Below are 21650 nucleotides of genomic sequence, written 5' to 3' on the forward strand. Positions count from 1 at the left end.
ACAGAATAGAATACAGAATAGAATACAGAATAGAATACAGAATAGAATACAGAATAGAATACAGAATAGAATACAGAATAGAATACAGAATAGAATACAGAATAGAATACAGAATAGAATACAGAATAGAATACAGAATAGAATACAGAATAGAATACAGAATAGAATACAGCATAGAATACAGAATAGAATACAGAATAGAATACAGAAGAATACAGAATAGAATACAGAATAGAATACAGAATAGAATACAGAATAGAATACAGAATAGAATACAGAATAGAATACAGAATAGAATACAGAATAGAATACAGAATAGAATACAGCATAGAATACAGAATAGAATACAGAATAGAATACAGAATAGAATACAGAATAGAATACAGAATAGAATACAGAATAGAATACAGAATAGAATACAGAATAGAATACAGAATAGAATACAGAATAGAATACAGAATAGAATACAGAATAGAATACATAATAGAATACAGAATAGAATACAGAATAGAATACAGAATAGAATACAGAATAGAATACAGAATAGAATACAGAATAGAATACAGAATAGAATACAGAATAGAATACAGAATAGAATACAGAAGAATACAGAATAGAATACAGAATTAGAATACAGAATAGAATACTGCCAATACAGAATAGAATACAGCCTAGAATACAGCCTACAGTACTGTATTCTATGCTGTATTCTATGCTGTATTCTATGCTGTATTCTATTCTGTATTCTAGGCTGTATTCTATTCTATATTCTATTCTGTATTCTATTCTGTATTCTATTCTGTATTCTATTCTGTATTCTATTCTGTATTCTATTCTGTATTCTATTCTGTATTCTATTCTGTATTCTATTCTGCATTCTATGCTGTATTCTATTCTGTATTCTATTCTGTATTCTATTCTGTATGCTATTCTGTATTCTATTCTGTATTCTATTCTGTATTCTATTCTGTATTCTATTCTGTATTCTATTCTGTATTCTATTCTGTATTCTATTCTGGTATTCTATTCTGTATTCTATTCTGTATTCTATCTGTATTCTATTCTGTATTCTATTCCTGTATTCTATTCTGTATTCTATTCTGTATTCTATTCTGTATTCTATTCTGTATTCTATTCTGTATTCTATGCTGTATTCTATGCTGTGTATTCTATTCTGTATTCTATTCTGTATCTATTCTGTATTCTATTCTGTATTCTATTCTGTATTCTATTCTGTATTCTATTCTGTATTCTATTCTGTATTCGATTCGTATTCTATTCTGTATTCTATTCTGCATTCCTATGCTGTATTCTATGCTGTATTCTATTCTGTATTCTATTCTTGTATTCTATTCTGTATTCTATTCTGTTATTCTATTCTGTATTCTATTCGTATCTATTCTGTATTCTATTCTGTATTCTATTCTGTATGCTATTCTGTATTCTTTCTGTATTCTATTCTGTATTCTATTCTGTATTCTATTCTGTATTCTATTCTGTATTCTATTCTGTATTCTATTCTGTATTCTATTCTGTATTCTATTCTGTATTCTATTCTGTATTCTATTCTGTATTCTATTCTGTATTCTATTCTGTATTCTATTTCTGTATTCTATTCTGTATTCTATTCTGTATTCTATTCTGTATTCTATTCTGTATTCTATTGTGTCTATTTGTATTCTATTCTGTATTCTAGCTGTATTCTATTCTGTATTCTTTCTGTATTCTATTCTGTATTTCTATGATGTATTCTATTCTGTATTCTATTCTGTATTCTATTCTGTATTCTATTCTGTATTCTATTCTGTATTCTATTCTGTATTCTATTCTGTATTCTATTCTGTATTCTATTCTGTATTCTATTCTGTATTCTATTCTGTATTCTATTCTGTATTCTATTCTGTATTCTATTCTGTATTCTATTCTGTATTCTATTCTGTATTCTATTCTGTATTCTATTCTGCATTCTATGCTGTATTCTATTCTGTATTCTATTCTGTATTCTATTCTGTATGCTATTCTGTATTCTATTCTGTATTCTATTCTGTATTCTATTCTGTATTCTATTCTGTATTCTATTCTGTATTCTATTCTGTATTCTATTCTGTATTCTATTCTGTATTCTATTCTGTATTCTATTCTGTATTCTATTCTGTATTCTATTCTGTATTCTATTCTGTATTCTATTCTGTATTCTATTCTGTATTCTATGCTGTATTCTATGCTGTATTCTATGCTGTATTCTATTCTGTATTCTATGCTGTATTCTATTCTGTATTCTATGCTGTATTCTAGGCTGTATTCTATTCTGTATTCTATTCTGTATTCTATTCTGTATTCTATTCTGTATTCTATTCTGTATTCTATTCTGCATTCTATGCTGTATTCTAGGCTGTATTCCTAGGCTGTATTCTATTCTGTATTCTATTCTGTATTCTATTCTGTATTCTTTTCTGTATTCTATGATGTATTCTATGATGTATTCTATTCTGTATTCTATTCTGTATTCTATTCTGTATTCTATTCTGTATTCTATTCTGTATTCTATTCTGTATTCTATGCTGTATTCTATTCTGTATTCTATTCTGTATTCTATTCTGTATTCTATTCTGTATTCTATTCTGTTTTCTATTCTGTATTCTATTCTGTATTCTATTCTGTATTCTATTCTGTATTCTAGGCTGTATTCTAGGCTGTATTCTATTCTGTATTCTAGGCTGTATTCTATTCTGTATTCTATGCTGTATTCTATTCTGTATTCTATTCTGTATTCTATTCTGTATTCTATTCTGTATTCTATTCTGTATTCTATTCTGTATTCTATTCTGTATTCTATTCTGTATTCTATTCTGTATTCTATTCTGTATTCTATTCTGTATTCTATTCTGTATTCTATGCTGTATTCTAGGCTGTATTCTATTCTGTATTCTATTCTGTATTCTATTCTGTATTCTATTCTGTATTCTATTCTGTATTCTATTCGGTATTCTATGCTGTATTCTATTCTGTATTCTAGGCTGTATTCTATTCTGTATTCTTTTCTGTATTCTATTCTGTATCTATGATGTATTCTATTCTGTATTCTATGCTGTATTCTATTCTGTATTCTATTCTGTATTCTATTCTGTATTCTAGGCTGTATTCTATTCTGTATTCTAGGCTGTATTCTATTCTGTATTCTAGGCTGTATTCTATTCTGTATTCTATTCTGTATTCTAGGCTGTATTCTATTCTGCATTCTAGGCTGTATTCTATTCTGTATTCTATTCTGTATTCTATTCTGTATTCTATTCTGTATTCTATTCTGTATTCTATTCTGTATTCTATTCTGTATTCTAGGCTGTATTCTATGCTGTATTCTATGCTGTATTCTATTCTGTATTCTATGCTGTATTCTATGCTGTATTCTAGGCTGTATTCTATTCTGTATTCTATTCTGTATTCTATTCTGTATTCTATTCTGTATTCTATTCTGTATTCTATTCTGTATTCTATTCTGTATTCTATTCTGCATTCTATGCTGTATTCTATTCTGTATTCTATTCTGTATTCTATTCTGTATTCTATTCTGTATTCTATTCTGCATTCTATGCTGTATTCTAGGCTGTATTCTATTCTGTATTCTATTCTGTATTCTAGGCTGTATTCTATTCTGTATTCTTTTCTGTATTCTATTCTGTATTCTATGATGTATTCTATTCTGTATTCTATTCTGTATTCTATTCTGTATTCTATTCTGCATTCTATTCTGTATTCTAGGCTGTATTCTATGCTGTATTCTATTCTGTATTCTATTCTGTATTCTATTCTGTATTCTATGATGTATTCTATTCTGTATTCTATTCTGTATTCTAGGCTGTATTCTAGGCTGTATTCTATTCTGTATTATATTCTGTATTCTATTCTTTATTCTATTCTGTATTCTTTTCTGTATTCTATTCTGTATTCTATGCTGTATTCTATTCTGTATTCTAGGCTGTATTCTATTCTGTAGTCTATTCTGTATTCTTTTCTGTATTCTATTCTGTATTCTATGCTGTATTCTATTCTGTATTCTATTCTGTATCCTAGGCTGTATTCTATTCTGTATTCTATTCTGTATTCTAGGCTGTATTCTATTCTGTATTCTATTCTGTATTCTAGGCTGTATTCTATTCTGTATTCTATTCTGTATTCTAGGCTGTATTATATTCTGTATTCTATTCTGTATTCTAGGCTGTATTCTATGCTGTATTCTATTCTGTATTCTATTCTGTATTCTATTCTGTATTCTAGGCTGTATTCTATTCTGTATTCTAGGTTGTATTCTATTCTGTATTCTATTCTGTATTCTATTCTGTATTCTATTCTGTATTCTATTCTGTATTCTATTCTGTATTCTATTCTGTATTCTATTCTGTATTCTATTCTGTATTCTATTCTGTATTATATTCTGTATTCTATTCTGTTATTCTGTATTCTATTCTGTTCTATTCTGTATTCTATTCTGTATTCTATTCTGTATTCTAGGCTGTATTTTATTCTGTATTCTAGGCTGTATTCTATTCTGTATTCTATGCTGTATTCTATTCTGTATTCTATTCTGTATTATATTCTGTATTCTATTCTGTATTCTATTCTGTATTCTAGGCTGTATTCTATTCTGTATTCTAGGCTGTATTCTATTCTGTATTCTATTCTGTATTCTATGCTGTATTCTATTCTGTATTCTATTCTGTATTCTAGGCTGTATTCTATTCTGTATTCTATTCTGTATTCTATTCTGTATTCTATTCTGTATTCTATTCTGTATTCTATTCTGTATTCTAGGCTGTATTCTATGCTGTATTCTATTCTGTATTCTATTCTGTATTCTATGATGTATTCTATTCTGTATTCTATTCCGTATTCTATACTGTATTCTATTCTGTATTCTATTCTGTATTCTAGGCTTGTATTCTATTCTGTATTCTTGTATTCTATTCTGTATTCTATTCTGTATTCTATGCTGTATTCTATTCTGTATTCTATTCTGTATTCTATGCTGTATTCTATGCTGTATTCTATGCTGTATTCTATTCTGTATTCTATTCTGTATTCTATGCTGTATTCTATTCTGTATTCTATTCTGTATTCTAGGCTGTATTCTATTCTGTATTCTATTCTGTATTCTATTCTGTATTCTATTCTGTATTATATTCTGTATTATATTCTGTATTCTATTCTGTATTCTAGGCTGTATTCTATGCTGTATTCTATGCTGTATTCTATGCTGTATTCTATTCTGTATTCTATTCTGTATTCTAGGCTGTATTCTATTCTGTATTCTATTCTGTATTCTATGCTGTATTCTAGGCTGTATTCTATGCTGTATTCTATTCTGTATTCTATTCTGTATTCTATTCTGTATTCTATTCTGCATTCTATGCTGTATTCTATTCTGTATTATATTCTGCACTCTATTCTGTATTCTCTTCCGTATTCTATACTGTATTCTATTCTGTATTCTATACTGTATTCTATTCTGTATTCTATTCTGTATTCTATTCTGCATTCTATTCTGTATTCTCTTCCGTTTTCTATACTGTATTCTATTCTGTATTCTATACTGTATTCTATTCTGTATTCTATTCTGTATTCTATTCTGTATTCTATTCTGTATTCTATACTGTATTCTATTCTGTATTCTATTCTGCATTCTATGCTGTATTCTATTCTGTATTCTATTCTGTATTCTATTCTGTATTCTAGGCTGTATTCTAGGCTGTATTTTATTCTGTACTGTATACTAGGCTGTATTCTAGGCTGTATTCTATTCTGTATTCTATGCTGTATTCTAGGCTGTATTCTATTCTGTATTCTATTCTGTATTCTATTCTGTATTCTATTCTGTATTCTATTCTGTATTCTATTCTGTATTCTATTCTGCATTCTATGCTGTTTTCTATTCTGTATTCTATTCTGTATTCTATTCTGTATTCTAGGCTGTATTCTAGGCTGTATTCTATTCTGTATTCTATGCTGTATTCTATTCTGTATTCTATTCTGTATTCTATTCTGTATTCTGGGCTGTATTCTAGGCTGTATTCTATTCTGTATTCTATTCTGTATTCTATTCTGTATTCTATACTGTATTCTATTCTGTATTCTATTCTGCATTCTATGCTGTATTCTATTCTGTATTCTATTCTGTATTCTAGGCTGTATTCTAGGCTGTATTCTATTCTGTATTCTATGCTGTATTCTATTCTGTATTCTATTCTGTATTCTATTCTGTATTCTATTCTTATTCTATTCTGTATTCTATTCTGTATTCTATTCTGTATTCTATTCTGTATTCTATACTGTATTCTATTCTGTATTCTATTCTGTATTCTATGCTGTATTCTATTCTGTATTCTATTCTGTATTCTAGGCTGTATTCTAGGCTGTATTTTATTCTGTACTGTATACTAGGCTGTATTCTAGGCTGTATTCTATTCTGTATTCTATGCTGTATTCTAGGCTGTATTCTATTCTGTATTCTATTCTGTATTCTATTCTGTATTCTATTCTGTATTCTATTCTGTATTCTATTCTGTATTCTATTCTGTATTCTATTCTGTATTCTATTCTGCATTCTATGCTGTATTCTATTCTGTATTCTATTCTGTATTCTATTCTGTATTCTAGGCTGTATTCTAGGCTGTATTCTATTCTGTATTCTATGCTGTATTCTATTCTGTATTCTATTCTGTATTCTATTCTGTATTCTTGGCTGTATTCTAGGCTGTATTCTATTCTGTATTCTATTCTGTATTCTATTCTGTATTCTATACTGTATTCTATTCTGTATTCTATTCTGCATTCTATGCTGTATTCTATTCTGTATTCTATTCTGTATTCTATTCTGTATTCTAGTCTGTATTCTAGGCTGTATTCTATTCTGTATTCTATGCTGTATTCTATTCTGTATTCTATTCTGTATTCTATTCTGTATTCTATGCTGTATTCTAGGCTGTATTCTATGCTGTATTCTATTCTGTATTCTATTCTGTATTCTATTCTGTATTCTATTCTGTATTCTATTCTGTATTCTAGGCTGTATTCTACGCTGTGTTCTAGGCTGTATTCTATTCTGTATTCTATTCTGTATTCTATTCTGTATTCTAGGCTGTATTCTATTCTGTATTCTATGCTGTATTCTATTCTGTATTCTATGCTGTATTCTATTCTGTATTCTATGGTGTATTCTAGGCTGTATTCTATTCTGTATTCTAGGCTGTATTCTACGCTGTGTTCTAGGCTGTATTCTATTCTGTATTCTATTCTGTATTCTAGGCTGTATTCTATTCTGTATTCTATGCTGTATTCTATTCTGTATTCTACTCTGTATTCTATTCTGTATTCTATGCTGTATTCTATTCTGTATTCTATTCTGTATTCTATTCTGTGTTCTATGGTGTATTCTAGGCTGTATTCTATTCTGTATTCTAGGCTGTATTCTATTCTGTATTCTACTCTGTATTCTATTCTATATTCTAGGCTGTATTCTATTCTGTATTCTATTCTGTATTCTAGGCTGTATTCTATTCTGTATTCTAGTCTGTATTCTATTCTGTATTCTATGGTGTATTCTAGGCTGTATTCTATTCTGTATTCTAGGCTGTATTCTATTCTGTATTCTACTGTGTATTCTAGGCTGTATTCTATTCTGTATTCTATGCTGTATTCTATTCTGTATTCTATTCTGTATTCTATTCTGTATTCTATGTTGTATTCTAGGCTGTATTCTATTCTGTATTCTATGCTGTATTCTATTCTGTATTCTATGCTGTATTCTATTCTGTATTCTATGGTGTATTCTAGGCTGTATTCTATTCTGTATTCTAGGCTGTATTCTACGCTGTGTTCTAGGCTGTATTCTATTCTGTATTCTATTCTGTATTCTAGGCTGTATTCTATTCTGTATTCTATGCTGTATTCTATTCTGTATTCTATTCTGTATTCTATTCTGTATTCTATGCTGTATTCTATTCTGTATTCTATTCTGTATTCTATTCTGTGTTCTATGGTGTATTCTAGGCTGTATTCTATTCTGTATTCTAGGCTGTATTCTATTCTGTATTCTACTCTGTATTCTATTCTATATTCTAGGCTGTATTCTATTCTGTATTCTATTCTGTATTCTAGGCTGTATTCTATTCTGTATTCTACTCTGTATTCTATTCTGTATTCTATTCTGTATTCTGGGCTGTATTCTAGGCTGTATTCTATTCTGTATTCTATTCTGTATTCTATACTGTATTCTATTCTGTATTCTATTCTGCATTCTATGCTGTATTCTATTATGTATTCTATTCTGTATTCTAGGCTGTATTCTAGGCTGTATTCTATTCTGTATTCTATGCTGTATTCTATTCTGTATTCTATTCTGTATTCTATTCTGTATTCTATTCTTATTCTATTCTGTATTCTATTCTGTATTCTATTCTGTATTCTATTCTGTATTCTATACTGTATTCTATTCTGTATTCTATTCTGTATTCTATGCTGTATTCTATTCTGTATTCTATTCTGTATTCTAGGCTGTATTCTAGGCTGTATTTTATTCTGTACTGTATACTAGGCTGTATTCTAGGCTGTATTCTATTCTGTATTCTATGCTGTATTCTAGGCTGTATTCTATTCTGTATTCTATTCTGTATTCTATTCTGTATTCTATTCTGTATTCTATTCTGTATTCTATTCTGTATTCTATTCTGTATTCTATTCTGCATTCTATGCTGTATTCTATTCTGTATTCTATTCTGTATTCTATTCTGTATTCTAGGCTGTATTCTAGGCTGTATTCTATTCTGTATTCTATGCTGTATTCTATTCTGTATTCTATTCTGTATTCTATTCTGTATTCTGGGCTGTATTCTAGGCTGTATTCTATTCTGTATTCTATTCTGTATTCTATTCTGTATTCTATACTGTATTCTATTCTGTATTCTATTCTGAATTCTATGCTGTATTCTATTCTGTATTCTATTCTGTATTCTATTCTGTATTCTAGTCTGTATTCTAGGCTGTATTCTATTCTGTATTCTATGCTGTATTCTATTCTGTATTCTATTCTGTATTCTATTCTGTATTCTATGCTGTATTCTAGGCTGTATTCTATGCTGTATTCTATTCTGTATTCTATTCTGTATTCTATTCTGTATTCTATTCTGTATTCTAGGCTGTATTCTACGCTGTGTTCTAGGCTGTATTCTATTCTGTATTCTATTCTGTATTCTATTCTGTATTCTAGGCTGTATTCTATTCTGTATTCTATGCTGTATTCTATTCTGTATTCTATGCTGTATTCTATTCTGTATTCTATGGTGTATTCTAGGCTGTATTCTATTCTGTATTCTAGGCTGTATTCTACGCTGTGTTCTAGGCTGTATTCTATTCTGTATTCTATTCTGTATTCTAGGCTGTATTCTATTCTGTATTCTATGCTGTATTCTATTCTGTATTCTACTCTGTATTCTATTCTGTATTCTATGCTGTATTCTATTCTGTATTCTATTCTGTATTCTATTCTGTGTTCTATGGTGTATTCTAGGCTGTATTCTATTCTGTATTCTAGGCTGTATTCTATTCTGTATTCTACTCTGTATTCTATTCTATATTCTAGGCTGTATTCTATTCTGTATTCTATTCTGTATTCTAGGCTGTATTCTATTCTGTATTCTATTCTGTATTCTATTCTGTATTCTATGGTGTATTCTAGGCTGTATTCTATTCTGTATTCTAGGCTGTATTCTATTCTGTATTCTACTGTGTATTCTAGGCTGTATTCTATTCTGTATTCTATGCTGTATTCTATTCTGTATTCTATTCTGTATTCTATTCTGTATTCTATGTTGTATTCTAGGCTGTATTCTATTCTGTATTCTATGCTGTATTCTATTCTGTATTCTATGCTGTATTCTATTCTGTATTCTATTCTGTATTCGATGGTGTATTCTAGGCTGTATTCTATTCTGTATTCTAGGCTGTATTCTACGCTGTGTTCTAGGCTGTATTCTATTCTGTATTCTATTCTGTATTCTAGGCTGTATTCTATTCTGTATTCTATGCTGTATTCTATTCTGTATTCTACTCTGTATTCTATTCTGTATTCTATGCTGTATTCTATTCTGTATTCTATTCTGTATTCTATTCTGTATTCTATTCTGTATTCTATGGTGTATTCTAGGCTGTATTCTATTCTGTATTCTAGGCTGTATTCTATTCTGTATTCTACTCTGTATTCTATTCTATATTCTATGCTGTATTCTAGGCTGTATTCTATTCTGTATTCTATTCTGTATTCTAGGCTGTATTCTATTCTGTATTCTACTCTGTATTCTATTCTGTATTCTATGCTGTATTCTATTCTGTATTCTATTCTGTATTCTATTCTGTATTCTATGGTGTATTCTAGGCTGTATTCTATTCTGTATTCTAGGCTGTATTCTATTCTGTATTCTACTCTGTATTCTATTCTATATTCTATTCTGTATTCTAACTGTATTCTATTCTGTATTCTATTCTGTATTATATTCTGTATTCTACTCTGTATTCTATGCTGTATTCTATGCTGTATTCTATTCTGTATTCTATTCTGTATTCTACTCTCTATTCTATCCTCTTTTCTATCCTCTTTTCTATCCTCTATTCTACCCTCTATTCTATTCTTCATTCTCTTCAGTATTCTACTCTCTATTCTGTGTTGTACTCTCTATTCTATTGTCTATTCTATTCTTATTCTACTCTCAACTCTCTTTTCTATTCTCTATTCTATGCTTTATTGTATTCGATTTTCTATTCTCTGTTCTAATCGGTATCTAATTCTCTATTCTATTCAATATTTTCTATTTTTTCCTTATTAATGTATCTTAGAGTAAATAGGTTATGTTAGGTCAGTGTGACAAGATGTGTGACAAGCCATGTCTGTCTGTCTGTCCCTCCGACTCCTCCCATATATGCGACTTTCTTAATTCCCGTAGTTCTGAGATTTTTCGATTCAAATTCAGCAAATACCTTCAATTAGTGATTATTGAATATGAATATGTTCAAACCGTACATAAACTTGTGTTCTATGTATTGAATATATTTAATTGAATTAATTAACATTAATTTTTAAAATTAATTACAGGGTATTTCACTGTCGGGCTTGCTCAACTGTAGCGTTCTCTCTTGTTATTATTACAATTATATTTGGTATTTTAATTTTAACATACCTGTTCTTTATCTTTTATTGCTATTCTCTTTTCTTTTTGTTAGGTCTGATAACGTCACTGACCATTCTCTGCTGTGAATCGGCGCATAGCTGGCCGTTTGGTCAACCAGAATTCCCCACCGAGTCGGATTAATTTTTAGATATTTTTGTTATTTATTTATTATTCTTTTTATATTGTATAAGTTCTATATTGTTTTGATATTTTATTTCTCATATTGACAGCTCTGTTTGTCGATAGATAAATAAATAAAATAAATAAATATACGTTTTTTTAATTACGTTGCTTAAGTTTGCTGGTTTGGACTATGAAACAGCTGATTTTTGTTTGCATTTCGGGATGTACCGTTAGAATTGCATTTGTTTATATTTGAAATGCAACCAGTATGAGAGCCCCAGTTTGTTTACGCTTCGCAACAGTTAAATTAAACATTTAAACTGTTATATATTAAGCTGTTATCTATTTCTTTTATCTTGAATTTCAAATCGAAGAGACCATTGTGAGTCATAAAATTAGACAAATATTTGGAAATCTATTGCCATCCCACCAATTTTATCATCGATCTGTCTATTGTACTGAACTAACCTCGTATACATGAATTGCTATTAAACAGGCAGGCAGTGATTTCTTAACCTGCTCCTTTGTCTGAATTGTGTTTACTGTGTATCTTTCTTGCCCTTCAAGGGACAACTTCCTGTTTTATTTGCTAAACATTTCCGTTCCATTCCGTGGCCCATTCATCATGATAAAAAGCAGCATAATTGTGCTTCAATACACAACTTAGCAGCGCCGACCTCCCACCGCAGATCCCGCGTCAACAAGCCAATACAAAACAATCAATAAGTAGGCACAAATAAATGACTGACATTAATGCCATACACTTCCTGTGTGCCGCTGTCAGGCTACATGTTAATTTTCGGCGCTGCTGAACAATTGCGCAAAACAATTTATTATTATGTGAATGGTCACAAATCAATGGCGACGAGATCCCCAATCAAAGCCCCTTTGAATAGCGTCTGCTTCCCTAACTATGGCATATACTATAGTGGTGTCATAAATACCAAAACCTGACCTGTGGGCGTGACAGTGGCTTTGCAATTATGGCTAATTGCAACTCACGTTTTTATTGTGGCATTGTTTTTGCCCCTGCCTCCCTGCCCTCCTGCCAACCTCCCTGTTGCTCACATTTCATTAGGAATTTATGTGCGAATGCCGCGGGCTGTGAAGTTGTCGGATTGCTTTGGGCTCCAGGCTCAATTCGATTAGCCATTATAAAAGGCTGTATACTTTCACAAATACCAACATACGCGCACACATACCTGCACATATTGATTGGTCGCGGCCAAAAAGCAAGCTATACACATAACATAAAACTTTGTTGCCTACCTTTGGGGGCACGCAGAGCTTTTGACTTCCAGCTCTCAATACACTAGTCACCTGAATTATTCGTCTAAGACGAACTTTTATCAGTCCCAACTAAACACGTACTAGAGAATTAATTCACTTAGAAGGGAAAATACGACACAATACTTATTGTGAAGAGAACGCTTTACATTGGTCATATAAATAAATGGACACAATTTATTGCGATTATAACAATTAGTAGTTTAACTATGGGTCTATTAACGGTTATATTGTTATTAAATAGTGTTTATTTTTCATTCAGTTTCAAACCTATTTGTAATAAATTATTGATCTATATTTTTTTAATTTGGTATCCAAAGGTGTTATTTGTTTTGGCATTTAAATATAGAGATTTATTCCACTATTTTATTTTTTAACATTTCCCTTTTTTATTTACATTTATTTCTGTGCTCTGTTTTATTTGTTACAAAGGTGGAGCCATTATATTGCCTTTATATTCAGAAGTTGGACTTGTTTAGGGAATTCTAAATTGACAATTTGTCAACATATATATGCCGATTAGTATTTTGGCAAAGGCGATGACGCGTTGCGGCTTCCGTGTATGGCTTTCATTAGCGTTTTGTCGCCGCCTCAGCAACATAAGGGTATTTCAACGCTTTACTATAATTTCGACAACATTTTTTCGCATTTTTCGCAGTTGCGTGCGCTTCTGTGTTTGGCCTTTGGCCAGGCTCAGAATGATTCGTAAGTCTGACTGGCTAGCTGGACTCACACACACACACCCATACACATACAGACACACACACAGCGGCAGCTAGTTAGTGGGGCGTGTGTTGATATATAAATGGGCAATATATTTGTGGTATATTGGATTATAGCTAGCAAGCGCTTTAGCTGGTCTCTTACTCGGCGATTAGCACGTGTGCCCCACAAATATGACTTAACGCCTCACCTGAAGGTGAAAGTTTAATGAATGCATAGCGTGTGTTTGTGTTTGGATCGAACTAAACGCTCAATGCTGGCAAAACCTTGCAATCGACCGCCACGCACTGTTGATAGCATATACTATATACTTATTAATAATTTGCCATAATTTGTTGGAAACTCAACTCAGGCAAATTATTCTATAATTTGCGCCAGAATAACTAAGTAAGCAAACAAATAAAGAGTCATCAAATGACAGCAAAAAGAACAACTACAGTCAAGACACAAATGGGACTTTGAATGGTTGGACAACTTCCAGAATTTCGAAATGATCTCACGGGGTGACTGAAATCCATGCACGGACTCTAGCACCGAAAGCGCGACTATAAATAATATATAAAACATTGGAATGGTATAGTTTAAACAACGAGTTTAATAACAAACATCAAAGTCAAACGCTCAAAACATATTTTGACCTTTACATTTATTTTTTGTACAAAAATAAATTCGCAAGACCCCTCTTTTATGCAAAGCGATAATAATCAGAATGATAAAGGAATATATAGTCCATTTTTGGACATATTTATTACGAATAGGCAATTTGAAAAGGTATTTCAAGTTATTGAGAACTTCTCATTGATTTCCAAATAAAAATATTGAAATTATTAATCGCTGATCTGCTTCGGAAAAAATCTCTTTATTTTAGCAGAATAGTTGAAAGGTATTTCGCTTAAAAAGGAAACTCTTTCATTTCAAAACGGAAACAACCCGAATGGTTATCAGGACAATCGATCACTTCAATACTGGCTGATCATTTTTCATGAAAATAACAACGACAACAATGTATTAAAATTATTAAACTCTAGGACAAGCAGAAATTAATTTGAATACATTTCTTAACGGCAACAAAGCTAAATCGTGTTTATTTTACATAAGTGATGACTTTTTAGTTATCCTATGCCAGATATTTTGGGTTTTCAATAACCTTACTCCCGCAGGCGTTTGATTTCTACTAAATAGGGAATTTTTTTGGGTACTAAGTATTGATCGTTGGGCAGTGGACTGCGGTTAAATTGCATTTTTTAAGCAGACTGGTTAATAGATTCTTATATGGCTTAAAAGCCAATTAAATATATCTCACATCAATGTAAACAACTAAATGTGCGACCAACTGAAGTCCTGCTGTACATTGCAGCCAAGAGTCTGTTTGTTGTGACCGTTTCAGCCACTTACCATGTCAATCCGTTGGCTGCGTTCTGTCGCGGCTCGTCGTCAATCAGCGTCGCAAATTGTTGATTACACCTACATTAAGTCAAGGGCAACAGAGGCAGCAGCAACAACTACAACAACTACACTTAGAGTATTAAATGTAGAGCACAGAACCTGTCGTGTGGGGTCGTGGTCCGATCGATAGACTTTATGTGGGAGCTTGCCAGTCGACACTGTTGCGATTTTGCAAACGAAAAGTGGACGAAAATAAAGAAGAATAAAGTCAGCGACATGTATAAGTATATGTACATATATGTATATATGAACTATATAGCATATATGTATGCCTATATATCCGCCCAGTATATAGGACATGCTTGCTCCCGCTCCCACTCCCTCTCCCTCTCTCGCTATGTGTTTGTGTGTCGTTTTATTTGCCTTATTACTGACACGCAGCATATTTAGTAGCTGGCTTAGTCGCATTGACTTGTTTATACTAGTATGTGAAGCTATATGACTGGGCTTTTGGCTTTTCGCGCTGCCACCCCCCACCCACATCGTGTTACTCATTAGAGTGTCTAAGTGTGAGGTCTGCCATGTGCCTCGGCCCGTGTGTGGCTATGTGCGGGCGTTGTTGCATGTATCTCGATGTGTGTGTATGTGTGCGTGTGTGTGTCTGTATATTTAGTTTATTTATGCATGTATTGGAATAGTCTGTGTAAAAATTGAAGTGACATTGACTTTTGTTTGTTTGTTTGTTTGTTTTGGCGCAAGTCGTGCACAAAAATTGAATTGAAAAGGCAAATAAACAGTGAGCTCTATATAATTACGAGTATATAAGAAATGCATACTTACGGTAATGCAGGTAGCGTCATATTTGTTCAACTACTTTTATTAAGGTTGCCATCCAGCAGTTGCTCTCGAAATGTGCCCTCACATTCTTTCTAGTAGTGCCTTTCAATCGGCGCTCTTCTTCCTTTCAAAGGGTTGCACGATCTAAAATTTTAACATTTAACAGAGTCAGTCTCGATGTATAAGTTGTTAAGACCAAGGCAATTGTTATATACTATCTGACACCTCCCTTAGCAACACTATGGTTTTTGAGGATCTGGAATCGTTCAGTTAAAAACTCCTCTTGCACAGCACGATCATGTAGTTTAGAGAACCAACATTGATCATAGTTTAGAGCAACTCTATGGTTTTAGCAACAGCCATGTTTATTACTATATGTTACTTTTGGCTGGAATAACTATGGGTTTTCAGGACCTGATATATTGCAAGCCAACGGCCATAGCGCTTTCTGTGTGTTGATCGCCAATTTCTTTTACTGTTTTATACATTTTATATAAATTGATGTTTGCAAATGATTGTTCCAAACCAAACCAATAATGAGGATACGTCGGTTTGTCGTGATATTGCAAATATATACATAGGAATACTTTGACTACTATATTTTCGACCGACCTACTTGATGCTGACTGCTGAAAGTTTTGGTTTATTTGCATGGCTATGACACGCCTGTTGCCATGTCTTGTTGGTTAGTCTTAACAGCTACGGAATGCGCATATGTAATAACTGTATTTATTTGACTTACTCTATTACTCAGTTATGTATGTCTTTAATTAATCATAAGTTCAAGTTGTTTGTGTCTTGCCGTGCGCTCTCTGTGTGTACAAAAAAGAAATACTTTAGTCCCCCGTTCTGTGTTCTTACTATATATTTGATAATTTTGTGTTCACGTTTCCACTTCTTTCCAATTGTTTCTTATTTATTGTTTATGTTTACCTAACTGTTCACTGTTTACTCCTTAACTTTACTCTCTATGTGTTTATTATGCCTATTACTAACAAAAGAAAACAACGAGTTCCACGTAATTGGCTGCCAACTGTTACATATTGATGTTGTAATTGAAATTCGAGACGAAAAAAGTTAACAACAAAATATTTATACATACTCGAACTACTTTATCAAAACTTTTTATGAAATGGAATTGAAAATTTGATTGCTTTTGCATTTAGTCGTTCGTTACTTCCTGTGATGAATTCTATTTTGTATGCTTTTGAAAACAAACTTAACCAAAAAAAACAAAAATGAAAAAAAAAACAGAAAAACTACCACCCAGCGCCGAGCGCTCTCACACCGTCCAACTAATCACAGTAACTGTATATAAAGATATATATATATATATATTTTCTATGCATTTTCCCCTCCTCAAATACGTCACTCGGCACCCCAACAAAACCACAACAACAACAACACTGCACCACTGTCGTCGCTGTCGCTATCGCTGTGGCTATCGCTGTGGCTGTGGCTTTGGCTGTCGGTAATGCAGTGCGCACAAGGTCGGGCCGCATGGCTGGAGCGCGGCCGTCGCTGCAGCGTGCAGGAGCAACAACAACAGCAGGCCACCTGCCATCGCCGTTGGGTGAAGCGCAATCGAGTAAGTTTCACCAATCACGCCCACTCAATCCACGTAACGGTAGTGCTACATAGCTGTATATTTACCTTGTATCTGTATGATCATTGTAGCCTTGTGTGCTTCTCTCTTTCAACCAAAAACAAACACCTTTCACTTTTCTCCTCTTAACTCTATCTTGGACTCTCTTCCTCTCTCCCTTTTCCATGCAATCTGAAAATAAAACAACAAAAAACATAAACATAAAAGAAAAACAAAACCCCTTCCGTTCAGTGTATTGGCTCGCTAGGTGGCGCTGCAGCTAAAAATTAGAACCCCAACAAAAACAAGTCCCCAAATATTTGCAGTTTTAATTCAACTGATTACCAAAATAATGTCCATCCTACCTGTTTTATTCGCCCCGTTAGATACAAGATGCCTCGTTGGGTGGATCCTCGGACGATGAAGACTTCCTGGGCGTTCTACGTGGTCCCAGCACCTTCGCCAATGCATTCCTGTACGTGGGCCTGGGAACTGTGGCCCTCGGCTTGGTCATCGCTTTTGTCGGCACCGGCGAGAAGGGCTTCAAAACTGTGGAACTAAGACTTATAGGGCCCTCCCTCATAGGCAAACAACAACTGAATTTTCCAGCACCCATCAAGCAAACACTAATGGCTTCTTTTCCCCCCTTTTGCAGGACTGGGTCTAATTTGTTGCATTTTACGCATTCTCTTCTGCATCTGTCCATCGCACTGCATTTCATCAAGCAAGAAGACCCGCAAGAAAAACGGAAACAAGATCGATGCGGATCATACGACTTCATTGCTGCGTGGCGAGAGCAAACGGGTCTCCATAGCACGAGGACCCAGCGCACAGGTAGATCCCAACTAAAGTCGAGATATTTCTGAACACTATCTATATCTTTGACAGCCCAAGTATCCAATCGCGCACAAGCGAAGTCAGAGCAAAATGCTTAATGAGGGCATGGAGGCATTGCGCCAGATAGCCACGACATCGCTTTTCATGCAGAACGAGCAGAAGATGGCCATGAATCGTGTAGTGCCTATTATTAATGAGCCGGATAGTGCGGAGCACAAAGGTGAATATACTAAACGGCTTTCTTTTTGTAGATCGGGAGAGAACAATCTATCAGCATTTACATATTCGAAATGTGGATAATTGTACGATTTGTTTAAAATACTTGCAAGACTTTGTTGCTAAGGCAGCTATGGAATAAAGTGTGCCGATATGGGTGAACCTTTAGACTATAGTCAGACCAATGCACGAATTTGTTTCTTCATTTTAAATTAATAATCAGTATTGGAACACTATACTCTACTCATAATAATGCCGATATTTGTGCATAAAAAGCAACATGATATGAGTATTGTTAGATAATAATAATAGAATCTTTTTCATTATAAGAATAATGCTCCTATACAAATAAATTAATATTTTTTAGACGCTCCGCTGGAAATGAAGAAGCTGCAAACGGCTCTAAATGTCTGTGAGGTGAGCGATGAGGAAGATGTTGCCGATGAGGATGAACAACGGCAGCAGCAGCAGCAGCAGCAACCGCAGCAGCAGAGACAACAACATGTTGCCAAACGTACAACAGCAACAACAACTGCCCTAACGAGTAGTACCACCAAGTCCACATCAACAACAACAACAACAACAGCAGCAGCAGCACCAGCAGCAAAAGCAATAACAACAACACTAAGCACCGTAGATGAGAAACCGGACAGCAAATTAGTGAGACAGCGTGTGACGCTGCAGCAGCAACGGCAACAACAACAGCAACAACAACAACAACAGCAGCAACAACCTACACAATCACAATCGCTGTCCTCCTCCTCCACCGTTAAAGACTCCCTGGATGGCGTCGTTGAGGAAACTCAGCTCGTGGAACTGCAACGATTGCCCGTAGCCAGCAGCAGCAACGTTGCAGCGGCGGAGGCGCGACCGTCCATGCTGAAGAGCAACACGACGGCGTTCAGCAGCACTCCGCAGCGTCCCGGCGTCTCAACGGGCGCCACACCCAAGACTTCAACAGCGCCCACCAGTGGCAGCGGTACGAGCGTCTACACACGTCTGCCCACATCCCTCTCCCAGCCAATGAGCTACGATCTGCCGCCGGCGATGCCGCACACCTACTCGGCATCGGCGACGGTTCGCGGACCGCTCGGCATGTCGCTGGCAGCCTCCACTTCCGCCTACAGCGTCTCTCTGGCACCCAAAGTGACGTCGTCGGCAACAATGGCGTCCGGCTTTGTGCCGCCCACGAGCACAACAATAAGTCTGCTGCCGCTGCCAGCGCCCGCAGCAACAACAACAACAGCAGCAGCCAGCATTCCCGGCCAGGTGTTGGAGGGCACGAGTGGAGCAGCAGCCACAACAACAACTAGAACAAGTCTGAGCATAGTAGAGCCATCGGCGTTATCGTTATCGTTATCGCGACCAGCCTCAGCAATTAATTATGCCTCGGCATCGGCCTCTGCCTCTGCTGCCGCCCACCTGCTGCCCGCACACAAATCACAGCCGTCGTCCGCTTCGAGCATGGGGCGTGGCAGTCTGCTGCTGTCGCCCCCAACAGTGATGTCAACAGTGACGGCGGTTGCGGCGGCGGCAGCGGCCAACAAATTTGAGCCAGAATTGGTGCTCAGTCCTGCAAAGCTCGGCCAGTAAATTTTTATGGTATATGTATATGTGTGTGTGTGTGAGTGTGTCTCCTTGTGTGTGTGTGCATGTGTGCGAGTGTGTGAATTTAGTTACGATTTTAGTTAGTTAGGTTGTCATGCAGCTATATCTACATATATATGTATATCTAGTAATCGTTCAGATCCCAATCCTCTATCTAAGTGTGTCCTTATAGCAGGGGCGTGTGATTTGGGGCATCTGCTCATCAGAATGCAACAAACTGCTCCCATTAGCTAACTTCCGCTCTTCTACCCTAACATGCATGTTGATCGCTGAGGAACAACTCACAGACTTGTTATTTTAGTTTTTTTGCTTAGGTTTTCGTGAAACTAAAGCCATGTCTAAAGTTTGGAGAGACTGCCAATTGGAGGCCCATTCAATAGTTTCGATAGTGGTTATTTAAACAATCGATACGATCGGTAGCATTATAAAAATCAATTTAAAGTATATAAGAACATTAGAGGAAAGGAAAAACTCTGCAACGATTTACAAACTATAAGCCCTTCGCTTTATCTTTACAATGTTTGTAGCTCTCTGTGAGGTGTTTGCCTGCGATCAATTATCTCATTCGGATTCTCAAATCGAACACTCTATCTCTCTCTCTATTGACTGTGCCACAAGAAAACCTGGAAGCACTTAACCAGGACAGGAACATAAATACAAGCATTCACATTTCAAACAAAAGATCGGCGTCATCTTGATGCTGAAATTCTTGGGCCCTTCTATGCTTCAAAATGCTTTTCCACATGCCCCTCCCTGGTCTCATCCTTTGATTCTGTGGCACCATTTGGCCAAAAGCTCAGCATTATTGCCGATTCATCGTCCTCGAATCTCGAGCCCCTTTCCTGCTGCCCTCATTAAGGGTCCTATAAAGTTTGTATACCAACATATCGTTAAATAAATAACAACAAGTATATAATAGAAACCAAAGTAAACTACTGATGCTAAAAAGGTTAAAGATTGCCGACGCCTCGTCCAATTGGTTCATAAATGGTTCGAAGTTGGCAAAGGAAACAAAAAGATAACGAAACAATTATGTAAAGCTTAAAGTCATGTAATTAGATATGTGTATTCAAAAATTGAAGGTACTTTAAGTTGAATTAAAGCTGACTATTAAATGATTTATATAATAAAGCAATTGTTAAGCTAAGCATGAAATATGAACAGCATTGAAGCCAAGAATGTAAAAATACAATCTAACAGAAATGTAATGAAATTATAAATAAAACCAAAAACAGATAACGAACCAAAAGAGTTCCGGAATCTATTAGGCTTCGATGTCTAATGCGCAATATAACAAAGAGCTCAACCGGAAATTTAAAATTAAAATTCAAAACAATGCTAATTACATTTTTCAAAAGACGAGAAATAAAACATAAAAATAAAATATGAGAGACAAATTTCAAATTCGGGCCACAAATATTTAATTTTCTTAGTTTAATTAAACGAACGATAAACTTTTGGATATTATTATAATATTTTCAATTCTTTGCAACATTTTTACAGTTCTAAGCAATTTTGTACACAATTTTGAAAAGCAAACAGATTCTTTCTCACTTAACTATTGCCCACAACAAACCCAGATTTAATAAAAATTCGAAGAAGCACTACAAAGAGATCAAAAAAATAAGATAGACACAGAAAATTAAAACCAACTACAGTGTGCTAAAATAAAAAATAATGATGCAGACATATGGCATATAAAAAATGTACAGCAATCGAGAAAGTAACGGCAAATAATTGAAAATTATAATACAAGAAAGTAAATGATGAATTAGTATGTATGTATATGTGCATAATAAAAGAATATAAATAGAAAATGAAATGGCTTTTCTTTG

At 34.2% G+C, this 21650-nt stretch overlaps 1 protein-coding gene across 1 annotated transcript in view; it reads left to right on the top strand.

The window, feature by feature from the left end:
- The window catches only part of LOC115626607, a 150974-nt gene extending 130876 nt beyond the window's left edge, over positions 1-20098 (top strand). The window contains exons 5-9 of the mRNA XM_030522000.1: positions 17050-17157; positions 17541-17739; positions 17810-17988; positions 18043-18211; positions 18575-20098. Of these exons, the coding sequence (XP_030377860.1) occupies positions 17050-17157; positions 17541-17739; positions 17810-17988; positions 18043-18211; positions 18575-19800 (1881 nt within the window). The 3' untranslated portion in view covers positions 19801-20098. The remainder of the gene's footprint in view (positions 1-17049; positions 17158-17540; positions 17740-17809; positions 17989-18042; positions 18212-18574) is intronic.
- The last annotated feature ends 1552 nt before the right edge of the window (positions 20099-21650 follow it).

The sequence above is a fragment of the Scaptodrosophila lebanonensis genome, unplaced genomic scaffold, assembly GCF_003285725.1.
Source record: "Scaptodrosophila lebanonensis strain 11010-0011.00,11010-0021.00 unplaced genomic scaffold, SlebRS2 tig00000085-arrow-pilon, whole genome shotgun sequence".
Classification (NCBI taxonomy): Eukaryota; Metazoa; Arthropoda; class Insecta; order Diptera; family Drosophilidae; genus Scaptodrosophila; species Scaptodrosophila lebanonensis.